General features: G+C 46.2%; 1 protein-coding gene across 3 annotated transcripts in view; it reads left to right on the top strand.

Annotated features, from left to right (window-relative positions):
• PDHA1 (pyruvate dehydrogenase E1 subunit alpha 1) overlaps positions 1 to 13,782 on the top strand; it is a 56,844-nt gene that overhangs the window by 30,808 nt on the left and 12,254 nt on the right. For all 3 annotated transcript variants that reach the window (XM_063955729.1, XM_063955730.1, XM_063955731.1), the window contains 4 exons: positions 618 to 710; positions 5,379 to 5,534; positions 12,269 to 12,340; positions 12,441 to 12,508. In XM_063955729.1, coding sequence (XP_063811799.1) covers positions 618 to 710; positions 5,379 to 5,534; positions 12,269 to 12,340; positions 12,441 to 12,508 — 389 coding nt within the window. The remainder of the gene's footprint in view (positions 1 to 617; positions 711 to 5,378; positions 5,535 to 12,268; positions 12,341 to 12,440; positions 12,509 to 13,782) is intronic.

The following is a 13,782-nucleotide window of genomic DNA, read 5'->3' on the forward strand; positions in this document are numbered from 1 at the left end:
TGCAGATACATTTGTTTTTTGCATGCAGTGTAAATACTGATTGTTTAGTAGTTACTTGATTCTTACAATGCAGTTTAGATGTAAGTTTGAACCCACCCCTCTGAAATGTAAATCTCTGCACATGTTCCATCTGCCCCGCTGGTAATGTTACATGGCTTTGCCATTGTGCAGTTACTTTCTTTTATGCTTTGCTCCTGGCTCAGGATGGAATCGATATGTGATCCCGCGACACAGGATGGGGTATCACAGTATACCGACATTAGCATTCCGGGCACTAGACTACCGGCAGGGGGGCGAGCGCAGCATAGCCGCTTGCGGGCTCGCCACGCTGCGGGCTCGGTGGCGAGCTTTGCTTGCCACAGGTTCTATTCTCCTTCTTTCGGTGTCGTCGTTGACACCCATAGAGGGAAAATCACCTACCCGTCGGGATCCCCGCTACGGTTTTGAGACAGCCGGGATCCCGACGGACGGTATATTATCCGCATACCCTGCAGGATCTACCCCTAAGTGAGCAGTGTGTTCCAATGTTTAATGTTTTCTTTCCAAGCCAATTCCTTTCATTATTTTGTTGCTAAATCATTTAAATAAATCTCTTTATATACTTTATTTACTCCCAGGTCCCACTTGGAGCAGGCATTGCATTGGCCTGTAAGTATTTTGGAAAGGATGAGATCTGTCTTTCCTTATATGGGGATGGTGCTGCTAATCAGGTAATACAAGCATACATTTCATATTTTATAATGATTACTTATGATCTATATTAGTGCTACATTTTAATCACATCTGCTGCATTATTTAGTTACAGAGGGCGGAATTCAAATGTTGTACCGCCGGCAGCCCGAACGGAGCTATTCAGTGGTAGATTCGTTCGGGCGCAATGGCTGCTGGCGTCTGCATTTCTGCTTGCACCCCCTGGGGGTGACGAGCTGCAATGTGTGGAAAGTGACCCGTGTGGGCGCCCAAACGGCACTTTTCGCAATCGCGCCCAACGCTGGTCAGATTTAGCTGTTTTACGCGGCTAAACCCAACCTCTATGGGTGCGATCAGGGTGATAAAAAAAGATCAATTCAATATTGCCTTGCGATCTCTCATCACTTTAGAGATCGGACACGATAATGAATTGAATATCACCCAAAGTGTTCAGGTTGCTGTTTTGGCTCAAGTGGATACAATGATACTATTACTTAACCCTTTCGAGACCAGAGGAGGCTTTTATAAATTTCCCTAACGTCCTAGTGGATACTGGGGTACTGTACACAGGGGCAAACGCAGGATTTACTTGGGGGGGTGGGGAGTGTCTTCCCATTATTATTATTTTTTTTTTTTTTCAGGAATGAGAGGCGGCACTTGGAGACTTAGAAAATCAACAATCATGTATTAAAGTGCTACATCATCTAATGTAGCACTTTAAAACACGTTTATTGATTTTCTATGTCTCCGAGTGCCGCCTCTCATTCCTGCAAATTTACTTAGGGGTTCTTCCCTGGGTAGGGCACCGGAGCGGGACAGTCCCAAAGGGGAACCTATCCGGGTGCTGTAATTTCATACAGATAATGTTATAGTCCTTATTCTCTTTAAGCATAAGAAATCTTTCTCAGCCAAAAAAGGAAACCAGCACACCACCAGTTAAAGTTTTATAAAGTGCTATTATTAAGCATGGCAACAGTCACATATATGAACATCTTGTATTCCAGCCAGGATTAACATGATTACAACATGATACTTTACATGTACCTCTGGATAAGATTTGGAGAACCTGAGTCCCCTCTGCCCTAGCCACCTTCCTCAAGGGCATCCAACATACTACTGAGCCAAACTCCTTTAACCATGGTCAGACGCCTGTCGTCGCCCCTCTACGGCCCCTCATCTGTAACAAATGAATCTCACCTGTAGATGGTCACATCCGCGCTGTTAAGGGCTGGAAGTCCCTACTGTGGAACGCACACTGCCCGCGGTGGGGCGCATATCCGGTCCCGGCATCCATCACAGGAATACATCACTTCCGCAGGACGTAGCCGGGCCGCGCTCCCAGACCAATCCGGAGCCACCAATATTGATCTCCATAGCAACCGGGGAAAACAAAACCTCCCCATACATAATCCAAGATATCTGGTTTCTCAAAAATAACAGACTCCCAGCAATATTTAATAACTAGGTAAAGTGGGCACAACCGCGTCTGACAGGCGCCCCACCATGGCCATACATGCAAAAAAAAACAAACTCAAAAGACCCCAAACAAATCACCAAAAACTCACTTAGAGACATAAACACATAATATACGAAAATGACAATACTAGTAATATTAATAATAAGCAGCCCCCAGAGACTATTTATAAATCCATAAATCTAAATGGCAAGTGAAAAGATCATCCCTAAGCAAAAAGGACTTTCACAAAAAGCAGTTAAAATGTAATTCTTCATTTAGTCCATGCGGTGCTACAGTATTGAAATTATAGATCAGTTCACATTCTCTTTGTAGCAACTTCTTGTGACGATCACCTCCTCTTTTCCACGGTTCAATCTGATCCAGTGGCATGAACTTAGTCACGCATTGTATGACCCATGGTCACAAAGTGCCTAGCTACTGGTGGTGTACTCTGTTTGATTTTAGACATGGCCCTTTTAATCAAGGAGCGATGCATTGCTATGCTTTCTTTCAGTCTCCTGATCGTTTTGCCGATATAGATGAGCTTGCAAGGGCAGAGAATAAGATACACCACATATTTGCTCTCACACGTCATGTGGTGTCTCAGGACATGTTTCATTCCAGAATTCGGATGAACAAAACTATCACCAGTAATCATATGTTGGCAATTTACACAGCCACTGCACCCATACGCTCCATTTTTCAATGAGAGCCAATTTGCTGTAGAGATTCCAGGGCTGATATCAGATGAAGTAATTCTGTCCTTCAAATTATTACTCCGCTTATATGCAAATAACGGCTTGTTATAACAGAGGAGTCCAATGGTGTGATCTGACTGCAAAATATGCCAATGTCGTTGAATCGAATTTCTCAGAAAATGTGATGAAATAGAAAATGTGCTGGGGAAAAACATCCGTTCTAGAGCGGTTTTATCTTGAGATTTGTTTAGCAATGTGTTGCGATCCAATGTGAGGCATTTTTGGATGGCCTCTTCAATCTCGGCTCTATTATAACCACGTTTTATAAAATCTTCTCCCATTTTCCATAACGCACCAGTCAAGACTGCTCTATCTGATGTTATTCTTACTACCTGGACCAATTGAGAGAATGGAAGTCCTTTCTTTAGCGGTCTAGGGTGAAAACTATCACACAACAATACTGTGTTTTTATCTGTATTCTCTTTATCTGAGAGTAAGGCACACACACACACACACACACACACACACACACACACACACACACACACACACACACACACACACACACACACACACACACACACACACTCTCTCACTCACCTCTGGAGTACCCGGTGTTGCCCGGGATTTTAAGAATGTTTGTTTACAAAATTTAATTTAAATATTAAATACACAGTATAAATAACATAGTATAAAAAAGCATGTAAAATGTTATACACATCAATAAAATGAAAACCCAATTTAAAAGTAGCACAGCACATTATGTATCTCCTGATATACTCTGTGCTGCTGGGGGACTGTTCTACTTCCACTATATAACTCAGTGCGTGGGTTTGTGCTACCTACATTCCCCTCCTCACATCATGTCACTGCCCCTGTCACATGCAGCCCTGTCATCACTGACATATCATGCATGTTCTGATATAGTCTGTGCTGCTGGCCCACCCCTAGGGGTGCTAGTGGTGTGTTACCCCCACAGTGTTTGTTCCCAGAGTGTAAGTAATATGTGTAGCAAGTTTGGTGTAAATTGCTCCAGGCATTCCATAGTAATGCTGTTGATATTTTACCATCCCAGTGAACCTTGAGGTGGAATATAACCGTGTACGAGCGCAGTGAGGCACCGTGTCCGAAGCATGGCGAGCGCAGCGGTACACCTATACGGTGTCCATGTCGACATGCCACAATACAATGAAAAACTCTTGTCGACTTTTTGACCTGTTGACATTTTAAATGTCGGTATTTTGACCTTGTCGGTATTTTAAATGTCAGTATTTTGACCGAGGGTCAATTGTTGTCGGGATTTTGACCGTCGGGATTTCATACTGATCCCTAGCCGGCAGTTCCGGTGCAACTCAGCTTGGATGAACTTGGAGACTGCTGATTCATTTGATATACAACACTTGTATATTGTATGTGACTGAGTCTGTGTACAGAGCAGAACTTGTATTGGAAGAAAGGTGCAGCACTTTGTGTACAGATTCAGAGACTCAGTCACACACAGATATACAAGTGTGATATATAGTATCAAATGAATCAGCACAGTCTCCCTGTGTGTGCTAGTCACATTGCTTTGCAAATAAGATGCATTTTTGGCAAACAAGAAGCAAAAAATGCACCAGACACTAGAAGATTCTCACACAACCTGCTATGCCAAGAGGGTCTGTTTGGTGTGACTGCAGCAAAGGAGACATCTGTAAGGGATCCACAACCTCCCTGTAGTAATAGTTGAAATTTCCTTATAGATTATAACATACCCTCCAACATTTTACACACAAAAATCGGTACAAATTCGAAAAGGGGGCGTGGCCATGGACTTTCAATGGAAGTTTGGCGAGCCAAAAATCGGTACAGACCATAAAAATAGGTGCTGTACCTGCCAAAAAGGTACAGCTGGAGGGTATGTTATAAGTTTGCGAGCAGAGCCTTCCTACCTCTACAGACGTGTCCTTATACATCTTGCCTGAATACGCCATGCTGCAGGAGATACCTGCAGTGAATCAGCAGGCGGCTCCCGTGCAGTTTACTAACGTTGGGAAGCTTTTTTGCCGTAAATGCATCTTATTTGCATTGCTATGTGACTAGGACGCACAAGCAGCTTATGTTTGCGGCATGCCGAGATTCTGTGTGTGACTGTGGCTGTATCGGCATACGAAATGCTAAATTACAGTGTATTCCAGGAAAACACTAATGTAGCATTTTGTATGCAGATAAAGCTGCAGTCACACACACAATATACTGTAGGCATGCCGCATATAATTTTAATCAGCATAAGCTGCTTGTGGTCGCACATAAAGATGCTTGGCGCTACCAAGTACCGCCATGGCATGACTAGAAGGGCTGTTTAACGTGTAAGAGGGCATATCTATATGTCTGTCCAGTCTTGTGTTATCACTGTTGTTCCAACTGTAAAGCGCAACAGAATATGCTGCACTGTATAAGAAACTGTTAATAAATAATAATAACAGTTAATCTTTGCCATAATATTGTAAATAGCTGTTGCCGGAGGCATTCAGCATCTTCTTATGGTCTTACAGGGACAGATTTTTGAGACATACAACATGGCAGCACTTTGGAAACTACCCTGTATCTTCATATGTGAGAACAACCGATACGGTATGGGGACCTCTGTGGAGAGGGCGGCAGCTAGTACAGACTACTATAAACGTGGCGACTACATCCCAGGCCTGAGGGTGAGTAGGATTTCCCCAAGTGTGACATGAATGTACAGGAATGTTCCTAACACTACTTATTGTGCCCAGGTACTGGTTATGTTTCTTCTAAGCTATTATTCATAGATTAATTTTTTCTTAAGACCAGGTGAATATATTATCCCACTGTCATTTTTATCCTGCTTCTCCTTCCACTAATGTTGTCACTTGCTGACTATAAATCTATATAAATCTATATATAAACCATCAACACAACATACAAATACAGACTTGGGAAATGTTACATGGATGCTCAGAAGAGGCGTACATGGATGAGGAGGCTGGTGGTACTAGAGGCTGCCTTGTGCATAGTCCTCTCTATAATATATAAATTAAACAGAAGACTGAAGGAGATGGATACAAAAAGAGATATTTTAGAAAAATACATTCATGACTTAATAGGAAAGTAAGAATCTGAGTGGTTGCTATGGGCGACTTTTCCACTTGTTCTCTTTAGGTTTTATATATCTCCCTCTAAGGTAGATTTACTAAAGCTTCTAAAAATGAGAAGTAATGGTGTTGCCCATAGCACCTAATTCTAGGATGCAATAGAGAAATGTTACCTAGAACCTGATTGATTGCTTCTTCTCGTATATAGAAGCATTCTATGTGTGACCCAGATCTATGTGTGACCCCACATTGGCCTGTATTCTGAGAGGTAGAGGACAGAACTGGCTTAAATACTCTGCAACAGTGGTTCCCAAATTGTTTTGAATAACAGAACCTTAGAGCAGGCATGTCAAACTCATGGTCATTCAGCTGTTGTGAAACTACAAGTCCCAGCATGCTTTACCAGCTGTTCAGTGGAAGGTATGCTGGCAAAGCATGCTGGGACTTGTAGTTTCACAACAGCTTGAGGGCCACGAGTTTGACATGCCTGCCTTAGAGTATCAGCATTGCCTCATGGAACCCCTCGTCCCGATGTTTCTTATTCAGAAATTCAGATAAAATTATTGCATTTAAGCAAATTGTGTTCACCTGTCATCCTTTGCTTCAGTTATGTGGTAATGGACAGGGCAGCCACCAGCACTGGGTTTGTTTATCACATTGTACATAAATAATTAGGTTTAGTCCTGGAACACCGTCCCCTGGCCACTGCCAGTTTGGGAACCAATGCTCTACAATTACCTTTACTTATGTAAACTTCTATCATACTGCTGTGTACCTTACCATACACTGTGCCCTGCTGCCATGTACCTCACCATACACTGTGCCCTGCTGCCTTGTACCTCATTCTATTCAGTGCTTTACCCCATAGACCTCTTCATAAACACTGCCTTACTGCCATATACCTCATCTTATACAGTGCCTTAACCCTGTGACATGTGCCTTACTGCCATTTCTGCTGCGGGGTACACTGGGCTCCACAAGGATAGACATAGGGGTGTAGAGTAGGATCTTGATCCGAGGCACCAACAGGCTGAAATGCTTTGACTGTTCCCAGAATGCATAGCGCCGCCTCCTCTGTAACCCCGCCTCCCTGCACAGGAGCTTAGTTTTGTAGTTGGTGCCACAGATAGCAGGCACATAACAGAGGGGCTGCTCTGGGCAGCCCTAAGAAGAGCTTTTTGAGAAGAAAAGTGAATACTTCAAGGGCTGCAGTAATGTGTATATGTCTTTTGACATTCACTGCTGCAGCTCCATCTCTCCCCAGCGGCGCTGTACACTCCTGAGCCCTGGTTGCCGGGTAACTACAGCAGGAGGCTCCGGTTTTCTTCCGTGGTCAGGCACACACGACGGGGGCTCTCCAGGATCGCGTGGCCGCGCTTCGGGAGGTGGTGAGTGGGTCCCGCTTGCAGGACCCGCACTTTATCGCGATCCGGTCCGGTCAGTGGGAGGCGGGCCGCGCGCGCTGGCGGTGGACACTGTGGCAGTACAGGCGATCCCACTAGATCACCAGGGCATGGGTGCAGGTCAGGTTTTCCCTTAAAACCATTTTAATAGTAGCCCACAGTACCCGGTGGTTTTGCCAGCAGGGGGATAAGTTTTAGGCCTGGAGCCCCTCCCCCAGCCCCAGGGCGCCATTTCCCGCAAATGTTCCCGCCCTGGAGCTGCATATCTGTCTCTCCCTCACTCCCTGTCAGTGTCTGGGCGCCATTTCTCTCAGCTACACTGTTCCTGGGACTGCTTGGGCAAATCCTCCTGTGTAAAGCCGCCTGGTTGTCAGCGCTGTGACTTTACATGACACTTAAGTATTCTACCTGCCTATTAGACAGTGCTAGTTAAGAAAGAGTGCATTTAGTCAGGGTTTTCTAGTACAATTACCCTATGATATACATCCAGTTCTTACTGTGCAGTGTTATATCTATTGACTACATAGCTACATAAGCTGGTCCAGTGCAGTATTATTGTTAGTAATAACCTCTGCATTGTACAACTGTGACTATTTGTGTGTGCATTAGTTTGCTGAGTGGTTTCCATTTCGTGTCTCTCACTCAACTTACTATCCCTATATTCTATAACCTGAGGGGCTTGGTGCGTCGGGTTTTATATTTATATAGGATTTTCATAAGATATACTTTAATACGTATTTTTCTCTGTGATTTTAGTCACCATATCTCTCCTATATCTCTGCTTGTGCTGACTACACTGCGCAGGGGTTTGGGCAAGAGGTATGTGCTGCTGCCAATTGTACTGTGTTACCTGATACTGCAAGTTATATCATGTCTGCTTCTGAAGGTAACGGTTCTGGAGCGGAACACACTGCAGGTGTTGCTGAAGCCACAGATTCATATGAGGAGAATATAGCAGCTGTGGGCTCTGGTTCTGGGGGCTCCTTGCCACCGTGGGCTGCTTTTTCCGTGCTTCTGCATACGCTAGTTAATAAACTAACACCCCCTATGGGACCCCCTATGCTGGTGCAACCGTATGTGGTCCCTGCAGCTGACCCGCCGTGGGCGGACCATTTATCTGCTCAATTGAAGAAGTTGAACCAGTCCCTGACTACTAAAAAGTCTGACCCTCGCTCGCCCAAGCCCAAGGGGTCCTCTAAGCGAGCTCATATCTCCTCAAAACCACTGCTGTCACTGACACCTCGTCTGATGAAGATGGCACTTACACTGACCCCACAGATTCTTACACAGATACTGCTGATGGGGAGGGCAGTTCACATGTGGATGTTCCTGATCTTTTGGAGGCTATTAAGTTGATTTTACAGATTACGGATGATCCCGAGCCATCCGTCCTTGCTAAGAAACCAGATAGGTTCAAGCGTCAGAAGGTGGTTAAACAAGTTTTACCTCACTCTGACCACCTAGTGGATATACGTCAGGAATCCTGGGAAAACCCGGGTAAGAAGTGTGTGCCTCAAAAGAAGATGCTGGCTCGCTATCCCTTCACACCAGAGCTGTCTAAAAATTGGGAAAAGCCTCCTCCAGTGGACTCGCATGTGGCTAGGATGGTGGTTTCCTCAGCTCTACCTGTCACTACCGTCACGTCTCTAAAAGAGCCTACGGATAAACGTGTGGAGAGTTGTCTGAAAGCGATTTACACCCTCACGGGTGAAATCTCTTCTGACCATGCTAGACAATGCTTGTCATATATTGTCACAGCTTCTCACTATATTAAAGAGGCGGCTTCTGATGCCGGTATCCAAGCAGCCAAGGCCTCTACTACATTAGTCCTGGCTCGCTGGATATTGTGGCTGAGATCCTGGTCTGTGGATCTGGACTCTAGAAAAACCCTGGAGGTACTCCCTTTCAAGGGAGATATTCTGTTTGGGGAGGACTTAAATAAGATTGTGGCTGACTTGGCTACTGCCAAAACTGCCTGTCTGCCAAGTACCGCTCCTTCTGTGCTGAAGGCTAAAAGTACTTCCTTTCGTCCTTCAGGTAAAGCAGAAGGTCAGGCGTACCACAAACAGGCCCGCACTTCCTAACCTGGTATGCCGAAGCCCAAAAGAGCCTGGGCAGCCAGTCAGCCAGCTTCCAAGACCGATAAGCCTGCCGCATGACGGGGCGGGCCTCCCCCTGGGGGATCCCAGAGTGGGGGGCCGGCTTCTAGGGTATACCCAGGAATGTTTGAAGACCACTTCAGATTCCTGGGTACGGGAAGTCGTCACTCGAGGTTACCATAGCCTTCAAAAACCGACCCCCTCATCGATTTTGCCGGACAGACGTCCCGTTGAACCAGACAAAGGCAAACACTCTACATTCGGTGGTACAGACCCTCCTGGATACAGGAGTCGTAGTACAGGTGCCTCTTGCGCAGAGGGGCCGGGGGTACTATTCTCCGCTGTTTCTAGTCCCGAAACCGAATGGGTCCTCCCGGCCCATTCTCAACCTCAAGGCATTGAACAGGTTTGTGAAGGTTTCCAAGTTCCGTATGGAACTTGGTTGGCTCTATGGTTCTGGCCTTGGAACCTGGGGACTACATGGTCTCCCTGGACATACAGGATGCTTACCTGCATATTCCTATAGCAGCGTCACATCAGCAATACCGGAGGTTTGCGATTGGCAACCTCCATTACCAGTTTCGGGCGTTACCTTTTGGTTTAACTATGGCTCCGCGAGTCTTCACCAAAGTTATGGCGGTGTGAAGGTGGTACTCCGCCGTCAAGGGGTCAGGATACTGCCGTATCTGGACGACTTGTTAATCCTGGCAAATTCCCCAGAACTTCTCCTATATCATCTGGATATGACTGTCCAGTTTCTACAAGCCCACGGGTGGCTCATCAACTGGAAGAAATCCTCCCTGGTCCCTGCTCAGAGCATGGTGCACCTGGGAGCGCTATTGGACACTCACAACCAGAGGTTGTTCTTGTCTCTGGAGAAAGTCCTGAAGCTTCAGGACAGGATTCGTTGCTTCCTTTCTCGTCCGCAAGTGTCGATACATTCGACGATGCAGGTGCTGGGCCTCATGGTATCAGCATTCGACATGGTGGAGTATGCTCAATTCCATTCTCGCCCCCTCCAGAAGCTGATTATAGCCAAGTGGGATGGCCTGCTTCACCGGATCAGGTTTCGCATGATCTCATTGACTCCGGAGATCCGTCTGTCGCTGCTCTGGTGGCTCCAGGACAGACAATTGTGCAGGGGCCGTCCCTTCTGGATATCCAACTGGGTCCTGTTGACGACAGATGCCAGTCTGAGAGGTTGGGGCGTGGTGCTGGAGCAACACTCCCTTCAGGGTCGGTGGACCAAGGAGGAATCCCTCCTCTCGATCAACATTCTGGAATTGCGGGCGGTCTTCAATGCGTTGAACCTGGCCTAGCATTTAATTCAGAACCGTCCTGTTCAAGTACAGTCGGACAACGCCACCACAGTGGCTTACATAAATCATCAAGGCGGAACTCGAAGCCGTTTGGCAATGATGGAAGTCTCACGGATTCTACATTGGGCGGAACGCCATCTACCGGCCATATCGGCAATTTTCATTCCGGGAGTCCTGAATTGGAAAGCGGACTTTCTCAGTCGTCAGGACGTACATGCCGGCGAGTGGGGCCTCCATCCAGAAGTGTTTCAACTCCTAGTGGAAAAGTGGGGCCTTCCAGACGTAGATCTGATGGCGTCTCGACACAATCACAAAGTTCCGGTCTTCGGAGCAAGGACAAGGGATCCTCGAGCAGCATTCGTGGATGCGCTGGCGGTGCCGTGGAGGTTTCGGCTGCCGTACGTGTTCCCTCCGGTGTCACTTCTGCCCAGGGTAATTCGGAAGTTCAAGCAAACGGGGCTGGCCTGCTCATAAGCAAACTTTGGCCAGATGGATTAGAATGGTGATTGCACATGCTTATGTGAAGGCTGGTCTGTCAGCTCCTGTTCACATTACGGCCCATTCTACTCGGTCTGAGGGACCTTCTTGTGCGGCCTGCCGTGGTGCGACCCTTGAACAATTGTGCAAGGCGGCTACGTGGTCATCTGTGAACACGTTCATAAGGTTCTATGCCTTCGATACTGCCGCTTCCCAGGATGCTTCCTTTGGACCGCATCTTTCTTGTGCCCGCTTCAGTGCGTCCCCTCCCATAAGGAACTGCTTTAGGACATCCCCTATGTCTATCCTGGTGGAGCCCAGTGTACCCCGCAGCAGAAAATGAGTTTTATGGTAAGAACTTACCTTTGTTAAAACTTAAAGCGAGGTACACTGGGCTCCACAAGGCACCCACCCTGACGCACTTGGCTTCTTTGGGTTGGTATGGCATTAGCCGCTGACATGTCTCCTGTCGTGAGAATGCGGTGTTGTGGCTACTAACCATTGTCGTCTCTTTTCCTGCTACTGCATTGGGCTGGTTAACTAAAAACTGAGCTCCTGTGCAGGGAGGCGGGGTTATAGAGGAGGCGACGCTATGCATTCTGGGAACAGTCAAAGCTTTTCAGCCTGTTGGTGCCTCGGATCAAGATCCTACTCTACACCCCTATGTCTATCCTTGTGGAGCCCAGTGTACCTCGCAGAAAGAGTTTTAACAAAGGTAAGTTCTTACCATAAAACTCGTTATACCTCATCATAGGATCAAATAGGGTTGAAGTTACCAAAAAGTAAAAAAAAGGGGCAGACTAGATGGACCAGGTGTTTATCTGCCGTCAAGTTCTATGTTTCTATATATCATTTCTTAAAGTGGGTTTTAACATTAGCCTATACATCAGAGTATATATTTGACCTCATTTGGCTCTAATGCAGCAAGTCTCTGTTTCCACCTCAAGAAAAAAAAAAAACCTATTCAACTATTTATTTGTAGTGTATCGCTAGGCATCACGTTATAATCGCCTATTTCTTGTCCTCAGGTTGATGGTATGGATGTTCTGTGTGTTAGAGAGGCTACCAAGTTTGCCGCTGACCACTGCCGATCTGGAAAGGTACTGTTTGCCGTTCAGTTTCCCTTACATTTACTATTATTTTACATTTCATATCCTGTTCATTTCTAGCATTATCTATAATGACCACCTTCATTTTCAGGGTCCTATTTTGATGGAACTTCAAACCTACCGTTACCATGGACACAGCATGAGTGACCCTGGGGTCAGGCAAGTACTAATGTGTTGAAGCTCATGCCATGAGTGCAGTGACATCAGTAAGCCGTCTCAGTCACCTTACCACATTGCAGTATTAGTAAGAGTGCCCCCTAAAAAAACGTTTTCATCTGTCTCTCAAACCATTACACAATGCAGCATTCCCAGGATTAGGAGATTGAGAGAGCCTGTGTAATGATATATTGCAGTATAAAGGGATTTTCTGTGCGCCTCTTGAGTTCCTTTTGTCATCCAGTTCATGTCAGCACAGTGGATAGATCCTGCCACTCGAGAGGATCAAGTTATCTCCTTTCCCTCTGGCAGGCTGCTTGGTATGACACGAGCTAACCCAAAACCTGCAACTGTAGGCAACCGCAGCAAATGACTGTGACTTGGACCAGAAAGCATTTTATGGAGAGCAGATCCTTTTTCTTGCTCGTTTCATTGCTGAACAATCCTAAAACAGTTCTGTGGGTAAAAGTTTACTATAGCTTCTAAAATAGACAATTGGAGATGTTGCCCATAGCAACCAATCAGGTTCTGCCTGTCATTTTCTAGAATTCAATAGAGAAATGAAGGTTAGAATCTGATTGCTTGCTATGGGCAACACCACCACTTGTCTGCTTTGGTAGCTTTATTAAATCTAACCCCTAGTGTGGTTTAAAAAAAAAAAGAAAAAAAAATTCCCTGAAGTGCATGACTATCCTTAAAAGGGTGGTCTTCAGTATGCCCACTGACGGTATCCCGGCGCACAGTATACCGGTGCCGGGATCCCGACAGCCGGCATACCGACACTTATTCTCCCTCGTGGGGGTCCACGACCCCCCTGGAGGGAGAATAAAATAGTGTGGCGAGCGCAGCGAGGCCGCAAGGGGCTCATTTGCGCTCGCCACACTTTCGGTAAGCCGGCGGTCGGGCTCCCGGCGCCGGTATGCTGGGCGCCGGGAGCCCGACCGCCGGCATATCGTAGTGAACCCCCTTAAAATAGCAATATCATTATGGTATTGTGGACTGTGCCACTGAGGCCTGATGATGAAATGTCCATTTAGCGCCAAAAGACCTGGTACAATGTGCTTTAGCCTGGAAGGATTGTGTCCTGCCATTTAGGAAATATACCTTGGTGATGATAGCGCAGACCCATTAAGTATGTGTGGGTTATGGCAGTGGATCCCAAACTTTTTTGAATCACGGCGCCCCAGGGTATCAGAATTGTTTTCATGGCACCCCTAGGCCAAAAGTTTCTTATGGAGAAATGTAGAAAAATAACATTAAATTAAGTAAATTATGTT

Source organism: Pseudophryne corroboree, chromosome 2 (assembly GCF_028390025.1).
Source record: "Pseudophryne corroboree isolate aPseCor3 chromosome 2, aPseCor3.hap2, whole genome shotgun sequence".
Lineage (NCBI taxonomy): Eukaryota > Metazoa > Chordata > Amphibia > Anura > Myobatrachidae > Pseudophryne > Pseudophryne corroboree.